This window comes from Anolis carolinensis, chromosome 3 (assembly GCF_035594765.1).
Source record: "Anolis carolinensis isolate JA03-04 chromosome 3, rAnoCar3.1.pri, whole genome shotgun sequence".
Lineage (NCBI taxonomy): Eukaryota > Metazoa > Chordata > Lepidosauria > Squamata > Dactyloidae > Anolis > Anolis carolinensis.
The window spans coordinates 247355317-247377871 of record NC_085843.1 but is presented as its reverse complement, the minus strand read 5'-3'; the positions used below and the strand labels follow the sequence as shown (position 1 = coordinate 247377871).

Below are 22555 nucleotides of genomic sequence, written 5' to 3'. Positions count from 1 at the left end.
CTCAAACTTTTTAAGTGGAGGGCCGGTTCATGGTCCCTCAGATTGTTGAGGGGCCGTATTATCATTTGGAAAAAAAAACCGAACAAATTTCTATGGACACTGCACATATCTTATTTGTAGTGCACCCCTCCCCCCCCCCGACAACAATTATTTATTTATTTGCTACATTTATACCCCACTCTCTCTCACCCCGAAGGGGACTCAGAGCGGCTTACAAGTTTTGTGTACATACAATATATTATATTATTAGCATAGTACAATATTAGCATTACATATTAATATATTGTACTATACCACTATACTGTAGTATTATTGGTAATATTACATTTAATATATAATATATAATTAATATTATTATTATTATTTTCGTGTCAGGAGCAACTTGAGAGAATTGGCCGTCTGCAAGGACGTAGCCCAGGGGACGCCCGGATGTTTTGATGTTTTTACCATCCTTGTGGGAGGCTTCTCTCATGTCCCCGCATGGAGCTGGAGCTGATAGAGGGAGCTCATTCGTGCTCTCCTAGGGTGGGATTCGAACCTGGCAGCCTTCAGGTCAGCAACCCAACCTTCAAGTCACGAGGCTTTAATCCACTACGCCACTGAGGGCTCTAATTAATATTATTATACAATACTATTATATTGTACTAACTGTGCCCAGCCACGCGTTGCTGTGGCAAAGTGGTGGTGGTATTGGTTAAAAATTGTTGTGTAATTTTTATTTGACATTTGTATTTTTTAATTAATTTTATTGTGTTATCTTTTTATTTATTATATTTTATTATTTTCTTGTATAATTTTTAGTTATTTTTTGTTATTATGATATTTTATTGTATTCATTTTTTAGTGTTTTTTTAGTGTTTTTTTATTATTTTTTATTGGGTTGCTAGGAGACCAAGTTGGAGGAGCTTAGCCTTCTAACTGGCAGCAATTTGGATAAAAGCAATTATTCCTCTCTCTCTAATTAGGACTTTATTTTTCTTTTCTTTTTGTTGTATCAACCTAGAGGCGTGGATGATGGGTTGTGTTGTCAAATTTCGAGGTTGGGGGGCCTGTAGTTTTGTTGTTTTGTTGGTCGCCGTGATGCCATCACTCTTTTATATATATAGATAGATTATTATTATTATTAGCTGCCCTGAGTCCCCTATTGGGTGAGAAGGGCAGGGGTAGAAATACTGTAATAAATAAATACGTATTATATTTTATTGCATTATAATATTATTATCAAGATTATATGTATACACAATATATTATATTATGACCATAGCACAATATTAGTAAATGAAAGAACAATACAATATTTAAAAATAAAAACAGTTTTAACCAACATACTGTAAACCTTTCAGGATTTCAATGGGAAGTGTGGGCCTGCTTCTGCCCAATGAGATAATCAAGTTAAGTAGGATTGTTGTTGTTGTGTGCCTTCAAGTCATTTCAGACTTTGGGCGATCCTAAGTCTAAAACTGAGAGCGGGGGCCAGGTAAATGACCTTGGAGGGCCGCATCCGGCCCCCGGGCCTTAGTTTGGGGACCCCTGGCCTAGTGCCTAGCCTCACTATTTCATTTCTTCTTTAACTGGTGGGAATGGGGTGGAGGAATTCCCCTCCCCTTCCCATCATTTTTTGCAATGGCACGGTTTGATTTATCTTGGACATGCCGTCTTGGGTCCCTGCTCGCTGCTGCTGCAGCGCTTTGTGCCTTCCTTCTCCTCCTCCACTGTCTCTCATGCAAGGAAGATGCCTCCTTCGGCCCCCTCCTCTTCCTCCTTCTTGCTTCTTACCCTCTCCTCCAGAGCTTTTGGAGCTGCCACAACCATGCAAAGGAGGAAAAGGAGGGGGGGGGGGTAAGAGATGTGAAGGGGGAAGAGGAGGTGCCTTCCTTGCATGAGAGAGGGAGGCACATGAGGGTTTACTTTTTGTTTTATAAATAGTTTATATGGTCTTTATTTATATTTATGGCTTCTAAAACATATTTAACCTCTGTTAAATACTGGAGTCATATCTGTTCCATTCCAGGAATGTGTCATAACTATGGTTAAAGAATTGGGTAACAGAATGCTAAAAATGAGTTCAAGTCTAACTTTAATTCTTTTGTTTCTTTGACTTTTAAAGCCAATTCCCAAATTGTTGTTCTTAGGAAGACAAATACACCAAGCTCAAAGGCCCGGCTAAAATTGTTTCACTTTTTGCAAAGCTTTTCAGTTCTTCATCATGGATGCTCCCTTCCCCTAACAGTTTTTGTCCTTTCCTCTTTTTTATCCTACTTATTCTATGTGAAAGATTAATATTAGTTTCAATTAGAGGAAAGTGACTGAATATTTTAGATGGGGGAGGAACTTTATATTCCTGGCTATATACAAAAATAATTCATCTCACTGTAATCTCTTATCCAAGAGGTCAGTTTTACCCTGAAGAGCTAATTTTGTTCTGAATCACCTTGATTTTTGCATTACAGTTAACAGTCTGTATACAGACTTACCACGCTTCTTTCTTATTTATAATGTTGTTTTCAGGAAGGAGACACAACTTCCAGGGACACTAGACTCATCCTTCCTTAATGAGAGACCAGTTTTTCATATAGTCATTTGTTTATTTCTTTTTTCTGCGCTTTCTGTGTTTCATTTAGGGCTTTTCCATAACTCAGTGGCGGCTCATAATTTATGGGTTTTAGGTTTTCCTCCATTCACATGACATATCACAGGTTCATTTGCTCCTAACAAAATAGGTTAATATCGATAGCAGAAATTATCTTTTTGATATTGTGAGATCCAGTTTAGCCAAATTATTGTGTTAGAATGTGCTATCAGCCCATTTTTAAAAGCCCATGTTGAAATTAGAGTTGCATCTTTATTTGACTAGAACTTCCAAGGGATTATATCTATAATGTTAAATAGATTGATACTGTTACAACATATACTTGGGCCCTTATTTTGGTTCATCTGTCTTGCTTTTCTTTCTTCTGGCTGAGATAAGAGCCTCTTTGAAACCAACTAATTACTACTTAAGCTATGTCAATAATCATTGGTCAGTAGGCATGAATCATAATTATTTTTGCTTATCTCTTGAGTTCTCCCATTGTAGCACTTTGATGGTGTGTTTAAAAAACACTTTGTCACACACCTTTGAAATAAAAATGTTAGGACAGGAAATGAACAGGTGACCATATATGCTTGAGGTTAAATCAATATTCCTTTATGCTCGAAAAGCAATTGTTAAAAGGTGGAGATAAAAGGAAATACCAAAAGCATCATGATGTGGTTATATCATTTTACTGCCATAGGTCAGTTTTACTGTTTAAATTTAAAAGTATCAAAACAGGAGGGGCTGGGAAACCCAGATTTAATTGATGTTATCAGATGTATGAAGGGCAGGGATTAATAATGCATGGTCTTGCTTTTGTATGTAGAAAGTACATCAATAAAGTAAGTTGTATGAAACGCTTGACCTTTTTCAGGATCAAGGGGAGAGTCAAATAAATAATTCAAAGTGCATCTCAGCCTAGAAGATATAAACAAGATAGTTCTGCTTTGCGAATAGGCTGTATATACATTGGCACTTAACTTTTGTTTTGAAAACTGTGGGATAATTTGAACATTGCAAAAAATCAGAACAACATTCAATCAGACAATGACATTAAGTCATGGAATTCAGCCATTAATTATTTCTTTTAAAAAAATGTACAGTGTAATTAACCTGGAATGCCTTTTAGAGCATACATTGCCTGAATCAACTGTATTGGTTAGGTTACCAATGTGTTTATTTATTTATTTATTTCTGGTATTTCTACCCCGCCCTTCTCCCCTGGGGGACTCAGGGCGGCTTACAAATTGGCAACACAGTACCGTCACATCAACAATACAATACAAAAGGCATTAAAAACTAAAAACATTTAAAACATCATAAAAACCAATATACAATAATAAAACGTTACCATGCACCAAGGTATATGTGTATATATGTTTGTTAAGCAATTGTTGTCTAAGTATGGCTATGTTTATGTACTTGTAAGTATTGTTCCTTTGTGTGTGTGTGGTTTATTGTCAAAACTTTTAATTAAAAAATACTTGGAGGATAGGGAAAAGAACTAAACAATGCTGTGCACAAGCTACAGTGTCTCATAGTGGTGGTTGGGGAAAATTAGTAGACAAGGATTAAGGAAGATTCTAGCGCAGTGGTTCTCAACCTGTGGGTCCCCAAATGTGTTTCAAAACTCCATTTCATTTTGAACCACCCAAACAGTCTAGACTGGGTGACTGCATAAGACAGTAACTACTACTAGATTGTGGTGAGTGATGAGGCTATCTCTAACTTTAAAAAAAGAAACAAATCAGGAATATCTTTCAGAAAGATTAAATGTAGAAATTCAGATAATTATATATGGATACTCTATGATACTAAAAACCCTAAGATCTCCATGACACTTTTTTTTCCAGAGACTGCAGTGCCTAGGTGGAGTAATGTAAACATCACCATTATTATTGACAGTGGAAAACACTGCCTTGGAGTTTGGTGGAGTCTCCTTCTCAGAATGTTTTTAAACAGAGGTTGGGTGGCTGGTTAGCTGTCAAAAATGCTTTTATTGTGTATTGCTGTGTAGAAGCAGGTTGCATTGGATGGCCCTTTTGGTCTCTTCCAGCTCTATGATTCTGTGATTCTGTGATATTGCAGTAGTTAGTGAAAGGATATTAGATCTCATAAAAATAATTCCATGAGTGCTAGACCCCGAAGTTTATTTAACCCTTAGAATGTCTCCATACTTGCTAAACTTCCCATGGTTGATCTATTTGGGAAGGGAAACCTCCAACCAGTTAGGAGACCTGCTTTATTGAGGGTTCCTGGTCAGAAAGAGCCTTCTGTTCCTACTCAAGTGAATCCAGTTGTGTGTTTTTGTAGTTAAAAGGTTAGGGTACAAAACAGTAGTTCAGATATAGTAGAAGAAGTTACTAAGTGCAAATTTCTTAAACCTTTTATTATACTGTGGGACCTTGTTGTCCGCTGAGATTTGGTTCCAGAACCACCAATTTTCCCATCAATATTGAAATCCTTGCATGCTCAATTGCTCTCATATACAATGATGTAGTAAAATTGTGTTTTTACATATAGTGGCAAAACCAAGCTTTGCTTTTTATGTTTATTTTTTGGCAATGGGAGGGATATTTTCAAGCCATGGACAGTTAAATCCATTCTTACAGAATCTGTGGGTACAGAGGATCAACTGTATTAACTATACTAAGTAAATAAGTAAGTCAATAATAGGAGTGGCCAACCAAGCATCAAAACTCCACATTTTGCAACCATATTTAAGACTAGTCTTGCAGAGTGCAGTTTTGGGTTCTAGCTAGTCAAAATGCTGAAAACCCTAATGATGACTTTGCAATTGGAAGAAAGGGGGAAAGTTTAATGCTAGGATGAGAAGGGAGGGAGGAGCACAAACACGCCTTTGTCCTAAGCATATCTAGAAGATTGTGCAGTGTTACACCTCATCATGAAGTCCAAGCTGGCCCTGTCAGAACGTCTTTGCTGTAGATGTTGAAATCTCAGAAAGCTACAGCCCTAGTGTTCTCCCTCATCACCTTTGGTTCTGCCTCACCCAACTTTGACAGGAAGGTTTATGGGCAGCAGGGAGGGTGGTAAACCAGCAGAATGCCTGTTCTGTCTCTTTGACCCAGTACAAAGAACAAACCCTCAAAATCCATGCCAACACAGATGGATCCCTTTGTGAAGGGGAGTGAATCCTTACAGATGCTAGCAGATCCCACCCCCACTTATTCTTGAAACTATGTTCATGCTGCACCAAGTGACCATCTGAACTTTGCCAAATTAATTGGAAGATTGACTGGAATTTGATTTCTTAAAAACATTGTATAGCTACTAGCACTGTTTTCATTTTAAAAAAGGGAATGTAAGACTGCCTTGAAAAAAATCAGGGCCTGGAATAGAGTATCTCTCCCTTTCTCTGCTACACTGAGCAGGCATTGAGCCAGTCAGTCTGCAGACTCGCTTCCCACAGAGAGAAAAATGACTCATCAGGAAAGAGAAGGGTGTTTAATCTGGTAAGGTCAGGAAGAGAAAGGATAGGAAAACAGGGAGGATGAGATTTCAGAGGGGGAAAATTGTGAACATAGAAAGGAAATCATTGCCAAAACTATAAGTCTGTCCAATTAAATTAAGAATTTAATGTTTCAAAAAGATGTATAATCCTGCCTCAAAGCAGAAATTTAAAAGGGGGATGGTGACATGATGAGTTCATGCTAGAATTAATTAACACAACATGAGATCATTGTAATATTTAACCTGAAAGTAATTCAGGGTGTGACTGTGTGTCACTTTGGATGACAGACTGATAGCTGTGTCAAACGTTCAAAGAAAATAGCAACAATACCCTAACTCACAACCTCTGAGGATGCCTGCCATAGATGTGGGCGAAACGTCAGGAGAGAATGCTTCTGGAACATGGCCACACAGCCCGAAAGACACACAACAACCCTGTGATCCTGGCCATGAAAGCCTTCGACAACACAATACCCTAACTACCTAGCAGGAGTTATCATGCTTATTTAGTTGCTGCACTGTTTTTCATATTATCAGATATAAACAGAGGTAAATGTGAAGCATCCATAGATGTCATAAATTAGAAGCATAGATATTACTGTGTCCATACAGATGCTCACAGCAGTAGTTCCCAATCTTTTTACCTTGTTAACCGCTAAACATCTATATGTATCATATACCTCCATAAAGTATATGAATAAAAATGCAATTTTGTTTGGCCAGCAGGAATCAGAAGAGGAAGATGAAAAAGTTACAGCTGGCTCTCATGTTCTCTCCTTCTCCCACCCTCCTTCCTTTTGCAGCCCCTCTCTTCCTTATTAGTTTCCTCCTTCTCTTTACTCTTTTCCACCACCTCCCCCCCCCCCTTTATCACTTTTGGGTAGATGTGCATCTCTTTTGTATCTCCTTTCTCAGTTTCTCCCCTCCTCCTCCCATTTCATATAGGGAGGTGGCACACAGATGTTGCACCCCAGAGTGTGGCTGTGATAGCACCGTCTGAATCATGGAAGAAGGGACATTTGCAAAGTAGTGGGCTATGGTAGGGGAGGAAGGTGGTGAGAGGATGGGAAATACAGCTATCATTTCAGGCATGCCTAAGGTCCCTTCTTTTTCTCCAGCATGTGCACTTGTGAGGCAGTGGTAGTGAGAGAAGAAATGAAGAAAATATATTGTCTGAAAAAAACTCTCCCCTTCCCCGTGTCACATTCCACAATTTGAAAACTATTGTTTTACAGATTTTGCATCACTAATCCTGAAATCCAATTTTTTTTTCAAATTCTGGAAGTTCTTGCTGATTCCACTTTCAATGCAGCAGTGGCAACACACTTCCTTTTTTGTTTACAAGGCAGAATCGGGTCCCAGGGATCTCTTTTACCATGCGGTAACCCCTCCCCACATACAATCATGGTAAAACAAGTAGGGGGGAATACCTCAGCCTCTCTTCAGTCCCATGTCTCATGTGACACAAGTAGCAAATGAATAAGTAACAAGACTCGAAAAATAGATGAAGATCTTTGAAATAGTGGAGGATGTGAATTTGTGCCGAGCACAATGTTTGAATTCCAGCCATTTCAGAGATCCTCAGTCTCTCTTCAACCTTGACAGCTCATGCACAACATAATTAGCAAATGAATAAGGTATGAGCCTGGAGAGAGAGAGGCAAGGATTTCTGAAATGGTGGGAGGTGTAGATATCCAAGGTACCTCATCCCCATGGTAGTAGGGACTCATTGCTGAGAGGAACAGGATATCGTAAGTGGTTTGAATGGATTACTTGAAAGATGAACTGTCACTCTAGGGCAAAAAAATACCAAGTGGACAATAAGGAGCTGCTTTTATGAAAAAATTCAAACCCTATTGGGACTCAAAGAGCGGTATATAAATAAATAAATAAATAAATTAAATAGACTGGTTTTGCAGAGTAGTTAGCTTTTCTTGTAGGATCACAGATGCCTGATTTTTCTTAGGAGGAAGGGTTACTTATTGCTCTTAGATCCAATCACTATCGCTGGAATGGTGCTGACTGGACATGAAAGGTATTAAAATAAAATTGCATGAGACAAAAAGTAGGCCTCTGACTCTATCAGTGTTACTTTTCTTCTCCTGTATGATTTTTAACATCTTTGCATTATGAAGAAGCCAGTTGAGCCAATAAAGATATAATTGTTTGGTGAATTTTGGATTTGGTTGTATTTTGGTGTATGGCCAACATGGAAACTCCTGAATACATATAGTGCCATGGAATGCTTGATAGCACTTGATTACTTATTTAGACTCTGATACTTTGTGCAGTGACTCTATCTGACTAGTTCGCTCCCGTTTCCCACATTCTGGTGATATCTTAGTTATGGAGTTGCTTTTGAAACTGTTACAGACATTTCAGTTGGCTCACAAAGGAACAGCAAAGTCATTAACTGGGGGCTGGCCAATATTATGATCATATTACGCTAGTGGTTTGTCATTTCCACTGACTTTAAGGCCCATTCAGAATGCCAGCACTCACCTAAATGGCATGGGACCAGGTTCTCTGAAGGGTTACCTGCTGTGACCTTAAAATCATCTTTTGAGCCCCTTCTGTGAGGTGTGATAGAAAGCCATCTGGAGCTCTCTCTTGGAAAAGCTCACTTGGCATCTGCTTAGCAGGTTTTTTAGCTTCAAGTGAAAATCTTTTTTATTTTTCCAGACATTTCATTGTTATTTTTATATTTTTTTATTTAATATAGACATGATAAGAGCCGTGTAACTGTTAGTATTACTATGAAATTAATGCTTGATATTATGTGTCTGGAATTTTATAGTTTGCCTTTTGTTCTTCACTGAATTTAATATTTATTGTGGATTGCCCAGAGAACTATTTTCCCCTTGGGCAGCATGCAGATTAATATGAAAATTAATGATAAACCATCTCCTTTTATTATCATTAGAAAATACATGGTATGGGGAGGGGTGGCCTGAGATTTCCATCTCAGTGTCTCCCCTAACCAGGAGCTATCCAATGTACTGAACCTATTTTGTTATGCCTTCACTTTTTCCTTTAATGTTACAAATTTAATGTGAGATTTATTCACTGTCTTACAGACATGGACACCACCAACTACCACTGATACTGAAGTTTTGTGAAATGTGTACATTGACCTTGGCAGTAAACCCCACTCACCACCCCTGGGAATTGCTGTTTTGTAGGCATACATAATTTGTAAATTATAAATGTACAAAGTCATGTTTATAATAATTTGGTTACCAAATAATGAATTGCCTTTGGTTCATTTTAAGAGTAACATTTTATGAATGGTTGATTTGAGCATTGGTCTAAGTCTCTGGAGAACCCCTTCAAATCCCTCTCAGTCATAGAAAAACCCACTGGATGACCATGGGCATCTTTCAGCCTCAGAGGAGGGCAAATGGGAAACTCATCGGATCAAATTTTGCCAGTAAAACCCCTTAGAGTTGTCATAAGTTGGAAACAACTTGAAGTAGTTCATCTGTAGTTCAGTGTGATGATTTTGAGAGTGTGGCCTCAAGGCACGACTATTTGACTTTGTTGGGCATTGCCCCTAGGTTGATATTTAAAAACAAATGGTTTAAACCAGGCGTGGGCAAACTTTGGCCCTCCCAGTGTTTCAGACTTCAACTCCCACAATTCCTAACAACCAGTGAGCTGACTGGGATTTCTGGGAGTTGAAGTCCAAAACACCTGGAGGGCCAAAGTTTGCCTATGCCTGGTTAGACCAATTATGATTGTTACTTCAGAGATATATTATGTCTGCTGTTTGTGACTTGTTTAGAGGAAAAATTATGTGTGAAAAGCTATGACGTGTATCTGTCATCTTCTTTGCCACATGTAAAACAAACATAAAATAGTGTTCCCAGTTGCAACCACATAGGTAGAACTATTATATACAGGAATCTTAGATGCTTGCATTAAAATTTTAATTCAAATTCTTATTTTTATTCAAATTCTGTTGAGTTCTGTTCAAATTCAGAAACTAATGAGCGACTCACACTTACTTATGTACATATACATGACCGTACATATGACAGTGATGCATATGTACAATTCAGGGCTTCCCATCATGTGGAGGAATGATATGCACATGTAAGACTTTCACACTTTCAGTCCAACATCCAAATCACTATCTCCTGCTAGCAGTCTCTCAAATACCTTGCCAGAGTACAGATGCCAGAATTCCAGTGGACAGAACCATGGTAGCTAAAGTGGTAGCAAACATATTTCTGAGTTTTGTTAACTAAGAACCTTGAAAATTCATATTCCCCATAAAACAATCCTAGAGTTTGCAGTAGTTTTGACATATAAACACCACATTTTACAGTAGCACCAAGTGCAGTGTAATTGTCCAATCATTTGAGGTTCCTAATTAACACCCCAGAACTCTAACATTATAATTGTGTATGTAGTACCAGCTATCTTTCGATAATCTTATTGCATCCTTTTTATGAGGTACTCCCTGAGCATGATAACTGGTTTGTTTTTCTTTTCTTCTGTATCTGTTTTAAATTATTAACCTAAATGATTAAACTAGTCTAGATGGGATATAGTAACATTTCATCTACCATCGAAATTACCTTCTGGAGACACTAAAGTGCCTGTTTTATCAGTCTTAGCTGATAACAGGATCTTGCCATCTGTTGCCCATTAGTCTTTTGAAGAAGGCAATTACAATGGCCTCCAGCTGTTCATATGGGGAGAGATTGGAAGGGTTTGTGTGTGTGAGAGGGGGAACAGAAGGAAGAGGTCATATTTCACTGTTTAGGTTACATCATAGCTCTTACTGTTTAGATAAGCTGAATTCAAGGCTCCTTACTCATGAAATAGATATATAGTAAATACACTTATGCAATACACAATAGATATTAAATCAATTTGGAGGAACGTTCTGTGTCATCAACTTATATTTTTAGATATGCCTTTAACTGTGTCATTTACCATAGCTGTGCAAAGTTTATCCCCTTCTTGAGTTATGCTACTAGCCCACATGGTTGAAAAGTTGTGGCAGTTTCATGTTAATTATGTTGAATATAATTTTTACACAGCTAGCTGAGCATATTTGCATGTCTCTGTGTTTGTACATATGCATGTATGTTCATAGTTTTTAGTGATGACATTTTTAATTAAAAGGTTTCTGTTTATAATAGTTGATGTGTTTTTTCCTATAAAACAAACCATCTTACATGCTTATTTTGAAAAAAGTGCCCAACACTCTTCAAAGCCAAATTTTGTTTTGTTTTGTTTTTTGCATTGCATCCATGTTAGCAAGTTCTGTAGCTTAGGAATGTTTCCCAAAGTGGCAAGTTAGCTATTCTGTGCTATTTTAACCTTGATGGATGTTGCTGTACCAGTGGTAACCTACCTTCTAACCCTAGATGAAGAGATTCTTGTGTATCAGCTTCACTATTGGTACAAAATATAAAAATAAATTACTGTTCAGGAGACATATCTTCACGAATTGCTTCAAGACTGGTAGTGGGTGGGTTTCTCCTTTCACCCCGTTGCTTTATTTTGAAATCATACTAAAATAAAATGTTTTAAAATTATCTCCATGCTCTGTAAAACTCATCTTTTTAACATCTTTTATGTTTATCTATACAAGTGTGAAATGTATATCATAATATGTATAATACTATCAATGTAAAATTCTGTTCTACTTGAATTTCAAGGCATATTGGACTCATAATCCATTCATCATATTATTATTCTACTTTTATTTCTTGATTGATACACAAAGTACATTTGTCAAGTTACCTCCCCTCTTCACATGCACTGTAAACAAGCTAGAGAAACAGTTAGAAATGGGATATCACATTTGTGATTCATATCAACATGCAACATGTGGACTAGCTTTTCCCTTTTATCTAACACAAGTGGCTGAAAGGAAAATAGGGTGTGTGTGTAAAAGAGTCAGAAGAGAGAGGAAATCTAGATGGAGGATGATTATTCATGATTTCAGGTCATGACCAGGAGTTAATTTGATATGCCTGAAGACTGAAAGCTGATGAAGGGATTAGAAAAGAATGTGCCTGGCAAACTGGTTGTGTTTCAGACAGAGTCAAAAGTGGAAGAAAAGAGAAAGTAAATGTAGCTGAAGAATACATGTAGTGTAGTTCCAGCAGATTGTGTTGTTTTAGAATGAAGAAACAAACAATGTATCACAAAATTAGTGAGTGGGACAAGGAGTTTGAAATTAGTCATTTTTAAAATAATTAAAAACAAATCACCAGTACACTGGGCATCACTTCAAGGACTTGGTCTGCTTGCTAATCTCAACTAGAGTAGACCCATTGAACTATTTGTTGAATGCTAAGTTAATGCTTAAATCCCAGTGATTTAGTGGGTCCACTTTAATTCAGACAAGCGGTTGGATTTAGCCTCAGTGGTTTCAGTGGACTTCAGTAAAGCAGTTAAAATTCCATTTTAAAATGAATCCAAATAATTTATTTGTAGCTATCAATTTCATCCACTATGATAATATGACTAGGCAAGAACTGATTCATGCTTCCATGTATACGCGTTACAAATGTTAGTGCAACTGACTTAAGGTGACCCCATGAATACTATAGATTTTTTCTTAGGCATGGAATACTTGGAGGCAATTTTGCTAGTTCCTTCCTCTGAAATATAGCCATGCACCTGGTATTCGTTGGTGGTCTGATGTCAAAGTATTAACCAGGTACAAGTGCTCTGTATAGAGAAAAGGTGATAAAGAAAACAGGTTGTTGTTCTTAAAATAGCTGTATTGTATGTTGTGACTCTTGTGTTATGTGCAAAGAAACTAAGAAAAACTTGAATGGAGTGCTTTTTGATGGAAGATCAATGGTGTGTGTGTACTTGCCAAAGTATTCATAATCCACCACATAGAATCATAGAATCACAGAATAATTGAGTTGGAAGAGACCACATGGGTTATCTAGTCCAACCCCCTGCTATGCAGGAAAAACACAATTAAAGTATCCCTGATGGCCATCCAGCCTCTGTTTAAAAGTCTCCAAGGAAGGAGCTTTCCACCACACTCCGAGGCAGCGAGTTCCACTGCTGAACAGCTGATTCGGTCAGGCCATTCTTCCTAATGTTTAGGTGGAATCTCCTTTCCTGTAATTTGAACCCATTGCTGAGTCCTAGTTTCAAGTGCAACAGAAAATAAGCCTGCTCCCTCTTCCTTGTGACACCCTTTCACATATTTATACATGGCTATCATGTCTCCCCTCAACCTCCTCTCTACTTGATTTGTAGAAGTTGAGTATCCCTTATCCAGAGATGTTTCAGATTTCTTTTAATACCTATTTGTGTATATGGACATCACACGATATCTTGGAGGTGAAACCCAAGACTAAACATGACATCTCTTTATGTTTCTTATACACTTTATACAGATAGCCTGGAGCAAATTTTATATAATACTTTAAATTTGTGATTGAAAACAAAGTTTGTGTACACTGAACCATCAGAAAACGAAGGTGTCACAGTCTTAGCCACCAATGTGGGCATTTTTGAATTTCCAAATAAGAAATAATCAGCTAGTGCAATGAACACATATGTATGGAATTTTGCTATCTGGATGTAGATAAAAAATCCTGATTCCTGGCGAGGACTGGGAAGCATATTAGATGAGGAAGAGACTGAAGATAGGAAAGAGAAAAATACTGGAGAGAGGGGCAGAAGAGTAGAAAAATAACAGCGGGGTCTTTAACAAAGGAGTCTTTAACATGGAAAATGTTGCTAGAGGCTGGATAAGTACCAGAACTGGAGTGGGGGGCACAAGGTTGAGAATGGAACTTATAGGCTTTTAACTTGGGTGAAGTTGGGTACTCTTGCTAGAAATAAGACTGTGGGAGATGTATGGTGAGCAATCAGTGAAAAGGAGTAACACTTATTGAAGTGAAGAAGTTCAGGGGCTGGAACTGACATGATTTACATAATGAGCATTAGCTTCCAGATACCTCATATTAGACTATGTTCAGTGTGTGAAGTCATCTTTTTTTTCTTAGCAAAGTGTTCTGTGGAACATGTACAGTATCTGTTCCCATCCCAGTAAGCAAATATGTTCCAGTATTTTAAGGTCACAGTAGCTAAGTCTGTGCGAACTTTGACCATACCTGTTTCCAAGATAATGGAATGTTTTGAAGGTTTCCTCCATCATCTCCCATGTTAGCAAAAGAAGATCTTTCTACATCTCCTGAATTCTTAGAGGCAGTGAAGATAACAAATAATAGGTTATTTACTATTGCTTCTGTTATCTGTATAGACAAAATGTACCATTTTAAAACTTTGGACCTTACAACACCAGAAATGCAAAAGTTCTATCGGAATGAGAACATACACTGATGCAGAAGTGTCTTCAAAAAGTTATTTGTGTGGTTTGGTCTCTGCCTGAATATTTTTGTGACTGCCAAGATCCTTTTATATTTGTTCTCAGCTTTTAATGGAAACTCTCTAGAGAAGTGAACAAGATTTGTTTATTACTAGGAATGAAAATGGGAGAATTGCCTGTCTCTATTAACTTCAACTTTGTGGGTGGGGGAGGATATTATATTGAAATACTCCCTAATTTATTTTTTTTCTAAAGAAAAAAATATAGCATTTAGACGTCAGGGCTCTATCTATCCAGCTGTAAGAAATATTACACAATAATATTTAAGACCACTTGAGCCTTGATATAGCATAGCTGTTTATTTGCTTTAACTGTTGGCTATTAATTTAGGTTCTTAAGTTCAAAATTTGTGCAGTTTTAAGTGGGATGATCCCACAAATAGAAAATGTATAGTCAGTGCTGACCTGTTGTGTTGATAAAGGTCTTTCTATCACTTAAGTTGCATCTTCAATGTACCACTTTAACTGCCGTGTCCCAATGCTATGGAAAGAGTTTTTATGAGGTCTTTAGCCTTTTCTGCCAGAATGCTGGCAGAAAAGGCTAAACTACAGATTCCAAGATTCCAGAGCATTGAGCCATGGTAGTTAAAGTGATGTCAAACTACATTGATTCTACAGTATGGATGCAGCTCAGAACGTTGCAGTAAATTTGTGCAAATGTGATGCCCTAAAGTGTATTTCCTCTAAAGTGATCATATCTTAAGTATTCCCTCTCACTCAGCAAGCGTTATCATACACTGTTAGAATGAATGAAGAAAAAATGAATCTTGATACTATTTTCTGTTTCATTTTCAGCGGAACCGCTGCCTTTAATGGACCTGTGCCGAAGATCAATTCGCTTCGCTTTGGGCAGAGAACGCCTGCATGATATAGAAACTCTACCTTTGCCTCAGTCTCTGAAAAATTATTTACAATATCAGTAATATGATTCTAGCTCCTTAAATGGTAGAAATTGTTTACAATGGAATATAAATCTTCGTGGTGGATTTTTTGGAGTGTTATTTAATTATTATTATTTTTTACATTTTTTAAAACCAACCATGGCAGAACATTATGGAGACTACTAAGGAATGTGAAAGCCCATTGAATTGGTTTAATACTATCATTGAAATAATTATTGCCTACACTGTTAGCAGCCTTGTTATGAACCCAAAGCTTGTCTTCACAGGTCAGATCCAAAGTTCAAGTGCATGTTTGCCTAGATCTGACATTGGGCATGTACCAGATAAATAGACCCGCCCAAAAAAGCAGCCCTTATGGAAGAAAACCCCCCACATCTCTTAGTACAGGTTGCTGTATGGTGAGTAAAAGAAATAGATACTTTTTGTGGTTCTCAAAAACCAGAATCACAACTCCACAAGACAGAGGATAGAAGAAAATAAAATTGGTACATATAGCAAGTCATTGCAATTCCTGTACATGTTAGCTATGAACCAAAGTGCTTTATACATAGGGGCTGCTTATTCTCATTTGTGAAGGATAATGCTCCAGTGTGCATACTGGATTCTCATGTGCACCATAGAAAGGAATGGGAAAGCATTGTGCCCTGGGAGCATTGGAGCTGCATTGGAACTGCTAGATTGTGGCCTTTACTTTTAGGTGCTCAGGTTTTATTTCCAGAAAATCCAGCTTCATGGTACACCATCTGCCATATTTTAAATTGTGTTATAAAAAAAGCTGTGTCTTGATTATAAAAGTAGTTGATCATCCCCTTTTCCAAAGTAACTTGGCTCAGTCTGAAAACCAGGTAAGCTGAAGTAGCTTCTTAAACTATTTGTTCCCCTTTTTTACTTCAGCAGGATAGCTTTGTCTGAAATGTGTGTTCTTGAGCTTAATTTGTTGCTGATTAGGTTGTGTATCTGTTCCTATTCAAGTTTTTCAAGCCCAACCCTCAGACACCATGCCACTTTTTAACGGAGTTAAATCCTATGTGTACTTCATGAACTCCAAATACTGTTTTTAATGGAACATAACAGGTGTTCCACAGGCTCATTGAACATGCAGAAAGATTCTTCCAGTCCTGCAGGCTATCCTTACCTGCCCAAACTATCTATTGCCCCCTATTCTCCTTCGTTAATGTCCATACAAACAGATATACATAACTCCTATATTCAAGGAAGTAGCTTGGGTATTCACACCTATAGACATACAGATATGCAGAACTCACCATGCATGGAGCTCTCTGACATGAATATGTATATCTGGCAGTAGTGGCAGGTAGCTTCTATATAAGTGGAGCAGTGAATCTGTTCCACTGAATCAGTTGATTTTTTTTCCATTTTGGGAATATGGTTCAGTACCTTGGTACACAAGAGAAGTCATTTTTACATATGTGTAATGGATATTCATCAGGAGAGTAGGAAGAAGCACACAGTTGAAGCACTCAGTAAGATTAACTCATAGAATTCCCTTCTACACATGTTAATTGAGCACATGGGAAGAATTTGTACATGCCCTTACAATGTTTTAGCTACCCAAAATATGTAGAACCTCCCATTTTTTAAAAAAAGGGAACTTGCAGCACCTTAGAGATTGCAAAAAAGAAGTTGGTTGCATAAGTTTTCATAGAATGTGTTTATTCACACAAATACTTCTGAAGCAGTAGACTAGGGACCTCTTCACACAAGCTTCTTTTCGGTGGTAGGGGTTTTCACATTTGGCCATGGAGCCCAACATCTCTTATCACACCCATTAAAAGTACTTCTGGGGCAGCTCCGTGGCTGAAGTGGGAAAAAACCTTTGCTTCCTCTGAAAATAAGCCAGCGGCGGACAACGGGAGGCTCCCTGTCTTTTCATTAGTCAGGTCGAACCAGCTTTAGGAGGATTCCATTTGTGCGATGAGGTAGGGGGAAAGCTGGGACGGTGCAGGGCATGGGGCAACATGTCCCCACGCCCCCTGGGCAGGCACCACTGGGATCACCACAATCCGTGGCGATACTGAATGAGTCCAGCTGTGTGTGTGAAGAAATCCTTAAGGTCTTTGAAGTCAGTTTAGGCTACCAATTCCTTTCTTTCAATTAAGTATCTAAGGTGCGATAAATTCCTTTGGACACTGATACCCCAGATTAACTTGCCTAAGTTTTTGAATTCTCCCATACTTTTAATTCTTCATTCTCAGGAGGGGGTGTGTGTCTTTTTTCCTTCCCTCTCAAGTTACTGTTGGTAGTCATTCATCAAGATCAACTTATTTTTAAAGACACTGCTTTCTTTTTGCATTTCCTGCTATGTTCAAAATTCTCTGCCTGATCAGTTATCTAGTTTTTAACTGGAAGTTGTTGTAATGGCAGAATGTCGAATGTTTAGACTGAGCTGCCTTCAGCCTATTTTAATGTGAATTTACCGAAGAATGAAGATGTTTCTAATAAAGTCTACTGTCCAAATTGTTGTTGGTATATGTCTCCTTTCATCCAGTTCTCTACCCCAAATTAACCCAAACAAAATATGCTTGTGCAGAGCAGGAGCAATATAAAAGAGATCATTTATAATCACAGCTCAAATTTCATGTTCTCTGCCATTGATTATTTCTGTAGTAATTTTTTTCAAATTTTATTTTACTTTGTTTTATATCCCAACCTTTCTCATAGAGCGACTCAGATTAGCTAACAGTCAACAACAATTCAATGCTGTTCAAACATAAGACAGTATCAACTCAAATTACAAACCATCACATATACAAAAATTAAGATGACAATACATGGTAAAACAGTGTTAAAACCACAAAATTTAAAACCAGCTCCATCTCGTTGCTGTGATCAAAATCCATTGCCATTGCCACTGTCGAGAAGGCCCTCTCACTCGTTCCCACCAGCCATACCTGAAATGGAGGTGAGACTGAGAGTAGGGCCTTTCTTGAAGACCTCAGGGCTAGGGCAGGCTCATATTGGGAGATGCAGTCAGATAGGTTGGGCCTGAACCGTTCAGGGCTTTAAATGTTAAAACCAACACCTTGAATTATGCCTGGAAGCAGACTGGTAGCCAGTGGAGCTGCCGCAACAAGGGGGTTGATGGTTCCTTGTACTCCACTCCAGTGAACAACCTGCGTGCAGATCTTTGAAGGAGCTGGAGCTTCTGGACAGTCTTCAAGCATAGCCCTATGTAGAGTGCATTACAGTAATTTTTCTGGATGTGACAAGGGCATGGACCACTGTACCCAGATCAGGCTTTAAAAAATATGGACACAGCTGGTGCACAAGTTTTATTTGTGCAAAGGCTCCCCTGGCCACCACCGACATCTGGGCCTCCAGGGTCAGTGATGAGTCCAGGAGAACACCCAAGCTGCAAATCTGTGTCTTCACGGGGAGTGTAAGCCTTTCTAATATAGGCGGTAACCCTATATCCTGATCTGCTGTCCGACTGACTAGGAGGACCTCTGTCTTGTCAGGATTGAGTTTCAGTTTGCTCACCATCATCCAGTCCATTACTGCCATCAGGCACTGGTTCAGGATCGGAATGGTGTCCTTGGAATTGGGTGGAAAAGAGTAGTAGAGTTGGGTTTCATCTGCATAGAGGTAACACCGAACTCCAAAACTCTGTATGATCTCACTCAGCAGCTTCTTGTAGATGTCAAAAAGCATAGGAGATAGAACAGACGCCTGATAAACCCCACAGGACAAAGACCAAGGGTTCTAACAGGAATCTGCCAGCCCTACCTTCTGGGACCGTCCCTCCAAGGAGGACTGGAGCCACTGCAAAACAGTCCATCTTGGTGAGCCAGCCCAGGAGAATATAATAATAATAATAATAATAATCATCTTTATTTATATCCCACCACCATCTCTCAGAGGGACTCGGGGTGGCCACAAAACACTCAAGGTGTGATACAAAGGCCTTGATGCAGCAAAGGGCTCAATGTTGTCACTCTGATGTCCTAGTGATGGAACAGACGTAGACCTCCTGGCCCCCTGGTCCAACACAACAAAGGACTGTGGGATCAGATGGCCATCGGCAGCAGTCGGCAGTAGTCCAATGTCCTGGTGACCATGGCGAAAACAGTTCTCCTAGCCTTACTGTCCTAATGAAACAGGGTTGCAGTGGCAGTTAGCAGTCGGCAGCAGACAGTAGTAGGCCCCTACCAGTTACAGCTGATGGTTGGTACCAGCCCCGGGACTCCCAAGCCGGCAGCTGAGCTATGGCATAGCAGCACTAGCAGCCCAAGCAGTACGCCCTCGGCAATCCACCAGGCGGCAGCCATGCAGCCATGCAGTGCCCGCAAATGTGGCAATGGCAGGCAGTGGCACAGCCAAGACAAATCTATTAGCAGCCAGGAGCAGCAACAATACAGACGGATGAAAAAGATTCACCAATGGCCTTCCAGGTGAGGTTGGTTTACTGCCGTTTATCGACCCCTTAAAGATTGACCATGTAACATAAAGCAATGGCTTGGCTCACCCTTACCTCCCTCTCCTCAGGTGTGGGTAGGTGGCAGTCATCAGTTGGCCATAGTCACGTTAACTTGAGTGGTTTAAGGTTGCCAGGGATGATGGAAAAGAGTAGTGCTCATCAGGTTTGCCCATGATACCAAATTAGGAGGGGTAGTTAATCCTCCAGAGGACAGTATCAGGATTCAAAATGACTTTAATAGATTAGCGAGCTGAGCCAAAACTGACAATGAATTTCAACAAAAAGAAATGTAAGTTACTACTTATTAGGGTTGCACTTGGCTTGACCGCTGTACACGTGAAACGATTAATGAGTTAGTATTCCACAAGCTGAACATAAATAAACAATATGATGCAGCAGTTTAAAAAGTCAACACAATTTTAGGCTGCATCAATAGAAGCATAATGTTTAAATGGTATCACTTTATTCTCCTTTGGTTAGACCTCAGATGGAATACTGTGTCCACTTCTGGACACCACAATTCAAAAAGTCTATTGACAAACTGGAGCATTTCCAGAGAATAACAACCTAACTGGCAAAAGGTTTAGAAGCCAAGCCCTGTGAGGAGCAGCTTTGGGGGCCAAGTATGTTTTGGAGAAGAGAAGTCTGTGCAGGGACATTATAGCCATTTAGTTATTTGTGAGGATGTCATATTGAAGATAGAGAAAGCTTTTTTATGCTGTTCCAGGGACTAGGGCACAGAGTAGTGGAATCAAACTACAGGAAAATAGATTGTTGGTTTTTTAAAAAATGTGTTAATTCCAGTTACACAAATTCTCCATGAAACACCCAAGATTTTAATTTTTTTAAAAAAATCGATTGTGCTTTGATCATTCTTTAAACTCTGTATTCTCCACAGAAGTCATTCATTCTTGTCTACTATATAGCAATGATTAATTTATCAATCTGCCTTAGTATATTAACTAACAGAACAATCCAGTGATTCACACCAATGTCAATCCCAACTCAGTGACAGTTCCACCAAAGCAAATGCTGCCATGCTGAATTTATGCTGCCAAACTTGGTACCTCTCCAAATCTGGGAAGAAGAAAATAGCTTTCTCAACTGACAGCTTAAGTTAATCCTTTTTAACACTGCAGTCAGTAGCGAAGGGAAAAACAAGGAGATTCTCTGCAAAAGGAGAAGGCACATTAATACAGTTTAGGTGACTTGTTTTGAGATGGGGTGCTAATTTGTAGGCATAATTTCACTGCCATTTAAATGTTAAATACTTATTATTGTAATGTGCCTAGTTTCCCTCAATTTTTTTCAACTGCACACAATCAGTTTTCCAACTTGCATATTTTGCATCCAGCTACTCACAAAAAGATACCGCTGACTTGGCCTGATTCTCCATATCTGTCATGGATTTCAGGACACTAAGAACCACAGACATCGCAGTCTAGTTCAACCGCACATTTAGTGCAAACATTTCTATGCAAGTTGCAGTTACAGTATCCATGATGCATAGCTATAAAGTTCCTGTTAAACCCTCCAGGAAAAGATAACCCAACACTTTCTGTAGCATTCGGTTACTCTTTATGACAGAGCTTTTACACCTTGGGACCAGATTTATTTACTAAAGATTGTTGGTCATCACAAATACTGCACAGCAAAAAGTGATACTTCTTAGCACATGTTCCTTATTATACAATTTGGATAATTATTTTGTGTCAAATGTGTTGTTTTGCTAATGGCAGATACAAATGTCAAAATATTTATCTCTGTTACTCAATAAGTAACACATTTTCTTCCTTCTGTCCAATTTTTTTGAAAACCTATTCTAGGAATCTCTTTCAGAAATCCTGCTTTCACTTTTCCATGGCCACAAATGAATAAATAACAATTTAAAGATGTTTCAATGTATTTTTTTTCTCTAAATATGCTGTAAGCATAAATTCTGAATCCAGAAAAATAGATTTTTTTAAAAAAAAAAAGTTCACCGATTACTAAAATGAACATTTTGGACAAATGAAATCAAAATAATTAAAAGGTGAACTTTGAATCTTATTATAATTGGCTTAAATCTTAAATTTAAAGGCATCCAGGATCATTTAAATCATCACTTTTATTAGAGCTTCACATTAGCCCAATTTTGTGGAAATCTATTTGAACTTTGCTCTATCTCCATCCTCTGTGTGTGTTCAAAAATTAGAGTTTTTCAGACTTTGTCTTCAGTCCATGTAATCATTTTTGCAATTTTTGTAAGAATTATCTGGAGAATATAAAGATCAAAAAGTTAATTCAGCAGATTAATATTTTTACCTTCTCAGAGGTGAGCAGTATTAAGTTTTGCTCTCTTAATTTTGAAGGAAAGTATATCCTTGCTTGCTCTTATTTTGTTGTATTGATCATCCATTCTAAGCATTCTGTTTTGCGCATAACCCCCATGTCTTATTTTAATGCACAGAGTAATGGCCTTTTTGTGGTACAAACTGATGTCCATTATTATTGGCAAAAGTGAGTGAAATCAATAATGATGTCTCTCAAAATACTACCCATTACATTAAAAACTGCACTGCTTAGAGCTGACATTTCTACAGCTGAATATTCAACCTGCATCACAGATAGACAACCCCAGCTCCAGTGACCCCCAATCAATCATACCAATGGACTGGGTTTCATGAGGAATATAGTTCAAAATCATCTAGAGGACATTTAATTGTGCATCTCTTGTTTACACACCAATGATACTACATTGTCGAACACTACATTGACAAGGAAGGAGATAATAATCATATAAGGATT

General features: G+C 38.4%; 1 protein-coding gene across 6 annotated transcripts in view; it reads left to right on the top strand.

The window, feature by feature from the left end:
• Positions 1-17808, top strand: part of spsb4 (splA/ryanodine receptor domain and SOCS box containing 4) — a 252980-nt gene extending 235172 nt beyond the window's left edge. For all 6 annotated transcript variants that reach the window (XM_062976562.1, XM_062976560.1, XM_062976559.1 and 3 more), the window contains one exon: positions 15224-17808. In XM_062976562.1, the coding sequence (XP_062832632.1) occupies positions 15224-15351 (128 nt within the window). In that variant the 3' untranslated portion in view covers positions 15352-17808. The remainder of the gene's footprint in view (positions 1-15223) is intronic.
• Positions 17809-22555: the final 4747 nt, after the last annotated feature.